Here is a 12,500-nt window from a genome sequence, read left to right as displayed (position 1 = left end):
ATATAATTTTTTTGGGGGGAGTTGGGTCTCTACCAGACACAAAGTATCAGGCTCTTTTATTCTTAACCAGTCATTTATCTCCAATCTAGCAATCTAGCAATCTAGCAATTTCTCTTATACTTGCCTAACCTATACATACTATCAATCTGGTCTGTTACATCCAAAACCTTCCTAGAGTTGTTGATGTAATTTCCCTAATAATTTTAATTTCTTTTTCTTGTCGTAGCTTCCATGAGGTGTTGTATTATTCTCCGCATCCAAAGAATAAAGTGTATCAAGACTTTCATATCACCTGAAAAATGCAGCAAATTACCACAGAAAAAAAATTGAAGACAATAAGCACCTTCTTATATTACACCATCAGACATATTACATAGATACAAGGGTGTAAGAGGGGTCAAATGAAAAACTATGAAGGAACGCGGACAAGAGGGAACAAGTGGGAGGACACATGTTCACAGGAATGAGGAGAGGTGCATGACCTTACCTTCCTCTCTCTATCTGACTTCTGTCATGTCAGTCTAGTGCAGGGGTTCCCAAACTTTTCAGTTCATCGACCCCCAAACTATTAATTCATAAATTATGTCAATTTATTAATATTATAGGTGTTGTTACTGTTATTAATGCTATTATTATTATTCTTATTAATTATTATTGTTATTATTATTATTATTATTATTATTATTATTATTATTATTATTATTATTATTATTATTATTATTATTATTATTATTATTATTATTATTATTATTATTATTATTATTATTATTATTATTATTATTAGTATTATTACTATTATTATTATTATTATTATTATTATTATTATTATTATTACTATTATCATTATTACTATTATTATCATTATTATTATTTTTATTACTATTATCATTATTATTATTATTATTATTATTATTATTATTATTATTATTATTATTATTATTATTATTATTATTATTATTATTATTATTATTATTATTATTATTATTATTATTATCATTATTATTACTATTATTATTATTATTATTATTATTATTATTATTATTATTATTATTATTATTATTATTATTATTATTATTATTATTATTATTATTATTATTATTATTATCATTATTATTATTATTATTATCATTATTATTATTATTATTATTATTATTATCATATTTGTTATTGTTATTATCATTATTATTACTATTACTATTATTATAATCTTAGTAGTCAATAGTGTTATCATCATCATTATGATTGTTATGATTTTTGTTGTTGATATTATTGTTTTAATTCTTTACTGTAGTTCTTGTTTGGTCTCATAAATCACTTATGGTAATTCTGAAGCACTATAGTCACAATTTTCGTGTTTGTGGATTTTAGTTATTCTTTTCGTTTATTTTTATTTGTTTATTTATTTATTTATCTATTTAATTTTCATCCGTTATAAAAGGGCCAAATGGCAACATTCATCAAGGCGAGGGCGTTCCAATAATGATAGACACTTTCACATATACATAAACATAAGTGTTTTAAAATATTTATAATTTACCAATAGCTTTAAGAGTGATATTACATATTCTTTATTATATTACTATAAGTAATATTCAAGCCATATTACACAAGCTCGTCATCTTGATATTCACGATGTGGTTGTGTGTATGTGAGATTCTCCCTACATGCACTGAATGGGGGAGGATTTTCGACTCAAAGTGAACTGATATGGTTTTTCTTTAAGTTTAGATATTGGTTGGTTGATTATTGTCACTCTTTCAGTACGGGAAGAGAACAGGAAAATTCCATGCTAACCATTTAATCTTAAAGACTGCCTTTCGACCCCATAGTAATTTACTGACCCCTTTCGACCCCATAGTAATTTACTGATCCCTTGCGACCCCCTAGCAATCTACTGACCCCTTTTCGACCCCATGGATGGTCTCATCGGGCCCTGAGGGTCGATATCGACCCCCTAGCAATCTGCTGACCCCCTTTCGACCCCTTGGATGGTCTCATCGACCCCTGGGGGTCGATATCGACCACTTTGGGAACCGCTGGTCTAGTGGGTCCTCTTTAACAATAAAATCTATCAACAGTTTATTGCATTCAAAATTACCATAATTCATGTTCATGTTCCTTGCAAATGTTGCTGAGATGGCATATATGATTAAATACGATTGAAATACACACACACACACACACACACACACACACACACACACACACACACACACACACACACACACACACACACGACTCGACGGCGCAGTGGTAACGTTCGCAACAGCTGCTACAGCGGTCTAAATTCGAATCCCGCCCAGGGCTGAAATAATTTCAGTATTGCTGCGCTGTAAGTCGTTACTCCAACTCTCGTCAGCGGGGAGTTGGGTATGTGCGTGCGTGTAAGGGCACAGCATTACCCATAGATCAGTCATATATGAGCTCTTAGCTCTCATCCGGAAGGGTAATAGCTGTCAATCCCGAGTCCAACACGTGATCCAAGACCGCGGTAAATCTCTCTTTCTCTCTCTCCCTCTCTCTCTCTCTCTCTCTCTCTCTCTCTCTCTCTCTCTCTCTCTCTCTCTCTCTCTCTCTCTCTCTCTCTCTCTCTCACTCTCTCTCTCTCTCACACACACACACACACACACACACACACACACACACACACACACACACACACACACACACACGACTCGGTGGCGCGGTTGATAGAGTACTGGACTGCCAGTACGGAGGTGCGGCAGTACCTGGTTCGAATCTTGCCCAGGGCCGAAATTATTTCGGTATCGCTGCGCTTCGGGTCGTTACTCCGACTCTCGTGGGCGGGGAGTTGGGTGTGTGTGTGTGTGTAAGGTCATAGCATTACCCATAGATCGGTCATACGAGCTCTGAGCTCTCTTCCGGGAGGGAAATAGCTGTCGATCACGAGTCCAACACGTGATCCAAAGACCAAGGTGACTACACACACACACACACACACACACACACACAGACACACACACACACACAGACACACACACACACACATACATACACACACGCGCGCGCGCGCGCGCACGTACACATATGTGCTTCCAACTCTGATTTTTGTAACATAGACGACCACATGACAAATATTAGGAAGACCTCAGCAAACAAATGTTTCAGTCAAATCCTAATGGCTTTGTTGTGCACAAACACAGGGACTGGTTTGATGAGAATGGCGTAGATGCTGGTCCATTGCTTAAAAATCAGTGTACGGCACACATTGGTTATTCTAATAATAATAATAATGATAATAAAAAACAGTAAAAATAAGTAAAAAAAAAAAAAAAAAAAAAAGTCATTACAACTGACTATGGTGGTTGGACAGGGCAGAGGAACTTAAAGCTGCCTCTGATGTCAAGGGCATGAAAGCCTTTCATGATCAACTCGAGCCCGTGTATGGAACTCAATCGAAAAGAGACGCTCACCAAAGATCCAAACCTTATCACTGCACAATGGACTGAATATTTCTACCATCTCAACCCATTAAACTCCGATGACAAGATTCTTGTCATTTGGTCAAATAAAACAAAAAATCATAAAACACCAAAATGTTTGATCAAACACCAGAAAAATATGACGTCAGTCCTCGCTTCGCTCGCGAGCGAAGCGAGGACTGACGTCATATTTTTCTGGTGTTTGATCAAACATTTTGGTGTTTTATGATTTTTGTTTTATTTGACCAAATGACAAGAATCTTGTCATCGGAGTTTAATGGGTTAAACCGTCAGTCAACAAACATCCAAAGTCCTATTACTAAGGTAATAGATGCTGCTGGCGCGGTTGTAGAAACAATTAAGAAAATCAAACAGATTGCGAGCGGTAAAGCACCTGGGACCAACGGCAATCTGGCAAAAGTTGCTGTCGGTCTCCATGAGGAATGCCACAGCTGGAACGAGGTTTTCCCACAAATCTCTTATAGGGCAAATATTGTGTTGTTGGCGATTATGTGCAATGCAGTCTTCTATAATGCGTTGTATAATATGAGGTGAAGTGTTGCATCCTGGATAGTTATCTGCGATGCGGTCATCCAGTCGGGGAAATTGCCATCTGGCAGAACATTATAGATATGGCGGTAGCACACTGGCGGGTGAACTGAACCGGCTTACAAAGTCGTCTAGAATGGAGAACAAATTCCCCGGGAATACAAAGATAACTTGATCATCCACCTGTACAAGCACAAGGGGATGATGTGTATGTGACATCCATCGATGTATTACTCTGCTGATTAATCATTCTAAGCAAGATCTTTAAGAGAATCCTCATCAACCGCCTCATTGACCAGTTTGATGACACCATACCAGAAAGTCAGTACGGATTTCTATCTAACAGAAAAACCATTGACATGATATTTGCAGTTAGACAAATCAATAAGTGCAGGGAGCAAAATAGTGAACTATATATGGTTTTTGTAGATCTTACCTTTGATTCTATCAGTCGGAAAGGATCGTGGAACTTTCTGTCAAAGATTGGTTACCCAGACAAGATTATTTACATCATTCGTTCATTCCACGACGGCATGATAGCAAGGGTACAGGACCAAGGAAATATGCCAAACCTGTTCCTAATCACTAACGGAACAAGACAAGGATGTGCTATGGACTTATTGTTATTCATTATGGTGTTATCTGTCATCCTTCTGGACGCCTTTAAGAATTGTGACAAAGGCGTCACGATCAGGCTCAGGCGGGACGTGGGTGTATTCAACCTCCAGCATTGAAGGCACACGCAAGGTAAGGTTCTTGTTAGTACGGGAACCTCTCTACGCTGATGAATCTGCCCTGATAGCTTACACTCAGAGTGACACTCAGAGCAGCCACATGTTCCGGGCTTACTATCAGCATCAAGAAGGCATAGGTACTCTTCCAGCCAAGAACAGGAGTACCACCTGACGATCCTATTATTGTCATCGGTAGTGAGCAATTGAAGCTGTGGACAAGTTTTGCTACTTGTGAAGAGTTCTGTCTTAGAATGTCAGGACAGACGATGAGATCACCGCTCGTATGGGCAAATCAGGTGCTGCATATAGACGGCATCAGTATAGGCTTTAGTTAGACTGTGGAATAAGGATCACCACTAAGCTTACCGCCAAGCGCACAGTCGTACTGATTACTCCACTACACTGCTGTGAGACCTGAATATGGTGCCGTCAACACCTGAAGAGACTTTAACATTTTCACATGAGATAACTTTGTAAGATCTACATCATCTCGTAGGAGGACAAAATAGGTGACACACTGGTCTTCGAACGCCGAAAGATCATCGGCATCGAGGCGTTTCTCATGGCAGCCCAAGGGGGGCATTACAATAGATACAAAGTATTAAATCTTAATCTAAGACACCGAATACAGCCACTAAAATACTAAAGATATTTCAAGCTGGCCGTCGCTACTCGAACATTACCAGAATGGGTAAAACATTTCCCTTTTCCAAGTGCGTTGCCCGCGCACTTAACCTAGGTTGATGGGAGGTTTTTAAAGATAAATCTCCTTGAAACCCCACACAGCAAGACTAAGAAGTCAGCACAGAAAACTCTAAATACTAAACTACGTCAACGATCCAACATTTCGTTGCTTAGTTTGGACGCTGGGAAACATGGATTCCCGCGATATCGCGACCCTAGCCTACACGCACAATGAGGCATTGACATATCCTTTGTTTATAAACACAGAATAGGTGTGCGGCCGCTACTCTCCCATGACGGTTTTGGCACTGAGTGTCGACGTACACACAGAACGCATGGCAAGTCATTTCTAACATTAAACCCATTAAACTCCGATGACAAGATTCTTGTCATTTGGTCAAATAAAAAAAAAAAAAATAAAAAATCATAGAACACCAAAATGTTTGATGAAACACCAGAAAAATATGACGTCAGTCCTCGCTTCGCGAGCGAAGCGAGGACTGAGGTCATATTTTTCTGGTGTTTGATCAAACATTTTGGTGTTTTATGATTTTTTGTTTTATTTGACCAAATGACAAGAATCTTGTCATCGGAGTTTAATGGGTTAACGTTTTGGAATCTGAAGCTGTCACCTCTTGCTGGTATTTTCCTTCCAGATACTACGTAGCATGAACCTGTCTGACTTCATGGAAAAGGCCATCTACCAGCCCGGAATGCTCATGTGGCGACGGTTCCTCTTCCGGGACCGCACCGGCGAAAAGAGTTTTTCTTTCCAGCAGAACCTTACTTGCAAACTTGTCGTAAGTAGCAGACACTGCTTTGAGATAGTTGTATGGGCTCGTGTGCTGTTGAGGGATCATATCTAGGTCGGATGCGAGAAAATAGAAATAATAATAAATGAATAAATACAAATATAATGATGTAAATAACAAATGAAATACATAAATAAATGCATAGGTATAGTTAAATAATAAACAAACAAACAAATAGTAAATAATAATAAATTGACATATAACTAATAATTAATGAGAATCAAACAGACAAATAGTAACAAAACAAAACAAATAATATAAGATAAATGATAATCACTACAGGATCTTGCATCACTCATCTTAAAACTAGATGTTCAACTGTTTGTTTATCTTACTGTTTTGCATCGTGATAAAGGCAATCTTTCCTAAGGTTGTCTTGCTAGACGCAAATCCAAATCACGATGTACGGAAACTAAATATATTTTATGTAGTCACATGTATGACAAACATATACTGTACCAGAAGTCTTTATGCGGCGTCATATTGTATTATACAGTAAGGAATCCGGATTGTTATTATCATTATTATTATTATTATTATTATTATTATTATTATTATAATTATTATTATTATTATTATTATTATTATTATTATTATTATTATTATTATTATTATTATTATTATTATTTTATTATTATTATTATTATTATTATGGTTATTATCATTGTTATCATTATTGCTGTTATTATTGTTATTTTTATTACTGTTATTATTATTATCATTATTATTGTTAGTAGTAGTAGTAGTATCATTATTATCGTTATTATTAATATTAGTATCATTGTTAGTATAAATATTATTTTTTTTATTATTATTATTATTATTATTATTATTATTAATATTATTATTATTATAATAATGATAATAATAATAATAATAATAATAATAATAATTATTATCATTATTATTATTATTATAATTATTATTATTATTATTATTATTATTATTATTATTATTATTATTATTATTACTATTATTACTATTAATATCAATAATAATGATAATAATAATGATTATTATTATTATCATTATCATTATCATTATTATTATTATTATTATTATTATCAGTATTATTATTATTGTTTTATTATTATTATTATTATTATTATTATTATCATTAGGTTTAGTACCTGTTAAAGCATCATGAACAAAACCCCTTTGCATTATGTCTAACGAAATCGCTAATATTATTTCCTGCAATTCTTTATAGGTTTTGGAGTTCGCAGATTTGTCGACATTCACACAGCGATTCGGCGGGCGGGTGTGTTCCTTCCCTCACAAACCGTGCATCAAAAGCGCGATCGGAACGCCACGATGCATCCACCAGGTACTAGTAGTTAGTCAATCTAGAACGAAGTATAAAGGTACATTTTGCTCGGTGTGATTATTATTAGGCTATCACGGTCAACGGCAGGTAACACGGTTGCAATCATGAGCATCATACTTTCCAGTTCGAAGCAAAACAGCCCAATTAACCCATTCAACTCCGATGACAAGATGTCTTGTCATTTGGTCAAATAAAACAAAAAATCATAATAAAACAACAAAATGTTTGATGATCAAACAGCACCAGAAAAATATGACGTCATCAGTCCTCCTCTTCGAGGAGGACTGACGACGTCATATTTTTCTGGTGCTGTTTGATCATCAAACATTTTGTTGTTTTATTATGATTTTTTGTTTTATTTGACCAAATGACAAGACATCTTGTCATCGGAGTTGAATTGGTTAAGAAAACAATTACTGCTGTAGACAATTGTTTGACGATCGTCCGTGAGCCATGAACGGTCATTGTTGAGCGATAATTGTACCGAGCAAAACATAACTTTAGCGTTAATCGCTAAGGTTTTTACCTGATGAGACCCTTTCATCTGAATGAAATCATCTGACGTTGGCCACATCACACACACACACACACACACACACACACACACACACACACACACACACACACACACACACACACACACACACACACACACACACACACACACACACACACACACACACACACACATATATATTTTTATTCATTTTTTTTTTCAACCACAAATCACTTTTAATTCCATGCCATCGCAGTCGAGACTGAAGAATCGCTCGATGGAGACATCCGTTGGAAATTGAAACGTAGACGAGCAGAGGATTCGAACCCAGCTAACTCGTAACAAAGTTACAATGACTTAAACCAATACGCTATCTCTTGATAGCGTATTGGTTTAAGTCACTGTAACTTTGTTACGGGTTAGCTGGGTTCGAATCCTCGGCTCGTCCACGTTTCAATATCCAACGGATGCCTCCATCGAGCGATTCTTCAGTCTCGACTGCGATGGCATGGAATTAGAAGTGATTTGTGGTTGAAAAAAAGATATCAATTGATCACTGGGAACCATTCATTGTATATGTATATATATACATATATATATATATATATATATATATATATATATATATATATATATATATATATATATATATATATATGCAAAGTAGACCACTTGGAAAAAGAAACTAACGAAGCAGAGCGCTTTCGTATATTACATCTTCAGTGCAACAAGTTGCACTGAAGATGTAATATACGAAAGCGCTCTGCTTTGTTAGTTTCTTTTTCCAAGTGGTCTACTTTGCATAAGTGAACACACGTACCCGTGTTCTTATTAACATATATATATATATATATATATATATATATATATATATATATGTATGTATCTATATATATAAATATATATATATATATATATACTGTATATCAGAGATACATTGCATTTCATCTACAACTCTCCATATTTCATTTTGATTTTCCTTTAGCAAATGCTCCCCATATTTCACTCACTTCATGATTTTGGCGTCGTCAGGAGATGAGACCGCGTAACTGCCTATTCCATTACCTACCCAGCAGATTTCCCGCTCTGGAGTCAAATTTTGGCTTTTGAATATCGACATTCGTAAATTCTAGCGTCCCCCCTGTTTTTCCTTTCTTTTGCCTGATCTCACCTACCATCGCTTCCAGTCCTAATTACTTTACAAATTGGTATGCAACTATTCCAATGACCCCCATGGTAAAACTCGCATGTCTATCAGACTTTTTAGTTTCTTAACCTTTCTGTCATACTAAAGTAAATATAAGATCTTCAGTTTAGTTTAAAATCTTCATTATCTAGTACTGGGCATGTTCACAGTCCACAAGACTATAAAAATAACCGAGCAAGTGGGTCTGCCCCACATCTATCACAACTCTAACTTCCTTCCATTTCATTCTTTCCTTCCACTAAACCCCCAAATCCCCCCCTCCCTCCCTCTCCCCCATCTTATCTATCCTGCCCTCTAACTAACTTTTATCAGGTCGTGAATACAGGCATCGTAGATCCTAGCCGCTATTTGATTATGCTACGTTTTCTATATTGTTACGTTTACTACATGAGACAATGTATCTCGTGCATTATGTACGAAACTACAAGACTCCGACGCGTACTGATGCAAGGCAATCAAAGTCCATTTTATCCAAAGCTGTTGCACCAGAATAAGGTTATTTCTATACAACAAAAAAATAGTGTAACATAGCCTTGATTTTTTCCTATCAATGTAGATACATACCAAAAGACGTTTTCTCCTTTATATTGGGGGTGGCCAGGTGAGGGGGCTATCACAGTGGGCTATTTTTTCTCCAACCTCCGATTAACCCCTTAAACTCCGATGACAAGATTCTTGTCATTTGGTCAAATAAAACAAAAAATCATAAAACACCAAAATGTTTGATCAAACACCAGAAAAATACGACGTCAGTCCTCGCTTCGCTCGCGGATGAAAGGCCCTATCCCGGCCACTGCCCGAGTCAGAAGCAATAGAGGAAGACAATACAGCAAAACACCTAATTTACAGGAAAAAAGGAAGTCTACAGGAGACCTTAACTTTGCTGTCACACAAATATGATATGGTCATACTACAAGAGCTTTCACTCAGGGTCAAAACCCGCAGTAGAAGTACAGTAGATTTGAGTGACAAATTAAATCGCAGATATGGACGGAGGTAAGGGCCGGCTAAAACAAAAAGGTTTAGCGTGCCGAAGTATTTTTGGAAGGGAAGTGTCCCACTAAATATACAGACGGGAATGTACCACATTTTGTATTTTTGCGAGCTACTTTTTGACCAGTTGGGGCACTCAATCCCATATATCTGTAATTCCTCCCACAGTTCCTTCCTGTCTAACATGCCATAAGCCTTTTCCAAATTCATAAAAAAACATCCTTGCCACAAAAATCCGATCCACGCAACCCCTATCTGTCCTAAACCCACACTGTTCCTCACCAATTACCTCCTCTGTTCCTCTCCCAATCCTCTCAATCAAGACCCTCCCATAAGCCTTCCCAACTACATTTAACTGATCCCTCTGAAACTACTACACTCACATTTGTCCCCTTTTCCCTTGTAAAGTGGAACTATACAGGCACTCCTCCAGTCCTTCGGCACTCTACCCTCTCTTAAATAAAAAGTAAATAACCTCACCAGCCAGTCCACCATCACTGTACCTCCTTTTTTAAACATTCTGCATGACACCCATCCAACCCAGGTGCCTTACCTGCTCTCATCATCTTAACAACTGCCTTCACTTCATCTTTCCTTATTTCTCCTCCATTTTCCTCACTCATCACGGTCATTTTCATAGCATTTCCCACTGCAACTATCTTTCCCTCCCTATCCTCCTTCACATTTAGCAACTCCCTAAAATATTCTGCCCATCTTCCCCTTACTGCCTTCTCTTCCATTATCATCTCTACGACAGGAGAGGTGGGAAAGCCCTCCCGGTCTCGTACCACTAGTGTACAACCGACATAGAGGCGTCGTGAGTTTTGCCAGTAATCCAGAGACGGAAGCCGTCTCCTGCAGTGCTCACGAGTCTCCGCCACCACCGAAGACGTGAAGGTGTAAGCGCCCCTTTATCACCCCTCACCTCCTCCCTTCCCCATCTTCAAAACCGTCATACCTTTCCACAGTGGAACCCCCAACAAATTACCTCCCCGTACCACTCCCTCACCTCCTCCCTTCCCCATCTTCAACACCCTCATACCTTTCCACGGTGGAACCCCCAACAAATTACCTCCCCGTACTACTCCCTCTTAGCGTTATTGATTCGGACCACTCCTCACACCAAGAAGAAGACCAACAAATAACCCATTGCGCCTAGCACAACGGGTCGGGTTAGGATCAAGGACACTCGCCCCAACCGTCAAGGAAAAAGGACCTCTGGGAAGTTGTTCCAGAACATTTTATACACAGACTCATACCCCACCACAAGGCCTTTCCTCTAATCACAGATGACACAACCACATAAACTCTCTGCCACAAGAACATTAAGGAACCTCTTCAACAAGAAAGGATTTGAAATACTGGACTCACCTGCAGTGGCGGACTTAGCCTACATGGCGCCCTGGGCGAACCTCACCTTCGGCGCCCCCCTTCCACAATGCACTTAAAATGCTTGGCTTCTCCCCCTCCATAATGTAAATAAGAAGTTTAAGACGACCAAAACTTTCACAAACAACTTTTTATTGAAATATTTATTGGTACTACAGAATAAAAGTAAATCATTTGCGAATTTTACAAATCTTGCAAAAAATAAATAAATAAACAGAATTTATCGGACCATAATACAACTCCCATCTAAATCCTTGCTTTTCTCACTTTCATAGCTGCAAAGTCATCAACTAATTCATTATAAGAAATATTTTCAGCAACTGTGTGATTTATGCTGATGGTGGCCAGAGCAGTGAGGCGTTCCTGTGACATACAGTAGTTGACCTCAGGTAGGACCTAATGAATTTCAATTTCGAAAATCTCCTCTCTGCTTTAGCAACAGTGACTGGAAGAGTAATAGCAATCCTGAGAGCACTCCTAAATTTGGATATATTTCAGAGAGCTCCTTTTCGTGGATAAATGTTAATTGCTCAAGCAAGGACATAGTTTGTGATGGCATCTCTGGCAAGTTTTTCAGCTCATGTGCAAGCTCTCTAGCATTCAAGTCAGAATGACCCTTAAACTGTAGTGTAGTGCTAAGATCCTCACATTTTTTGGTCAGCTTCTCAAATGTGAGATTATGAAAATTAGTCAGCACACCAAACTTCTCTCCCACATTTTCCAAGGTGGAAAATCTTTCCTAAATGGCTGACATTGCAGCATCAACGACTGCATTGAAGAATGTCACCTCCAACTTCTTCAAAGCATCATTTAAGGGATCATCACATGCTTCGTAAGAGAAGTGCCACTTTGTAGACCTTAGCCGT

At 37.5% G+C, this 12,500-nt stretch overlaps 1 protein-coding gene across 1 annotated transcript in view; it reads left to right on the top strand.

The window, feature by feature from the left end:
* LOC143030171 (uncharacterized) overlaps window positions 1–12,500 on the top strand; it is a 128,636-nt gene that overhangs the window by 73,876 nt on the left and 42,260 nt on the right. Inside the window, exons 5-6 of the mRNA XM_076193332.1 lie at window positions 6,067–6,210; window positions 7,433–7,549. Of these exons, the coding sequence (XP_076049447.1) occupies window positions 6,067–6,210; window positions 7,433–7,549 (261 nt within the window). The remainder of the gene's footprint in view (window positions 1–6,066; window positions 6,211–7,432; window positions 7,550–12,500) is intronic.

This window comes from Oratosquilla oratoria, chromosome 12, assembly GCF_046742065.1.
Source record: "Oratosquilla oratoria isolate Oo_2021 chromosome 12, ASM4674206v1, whole genome shotgun sequence".
NCBI classification, from domain to species: Eukaryota; Metazoa; Arthropoda; class Malacostraca; order Stomatopoda; family Squillidae; genus Oratosquilla; species Oratosquilla oratoria.
Note: the sequence above shows the minus strand (reverse complement) of the source record. Positions and strands in the feature narration are given on the sequence as shown.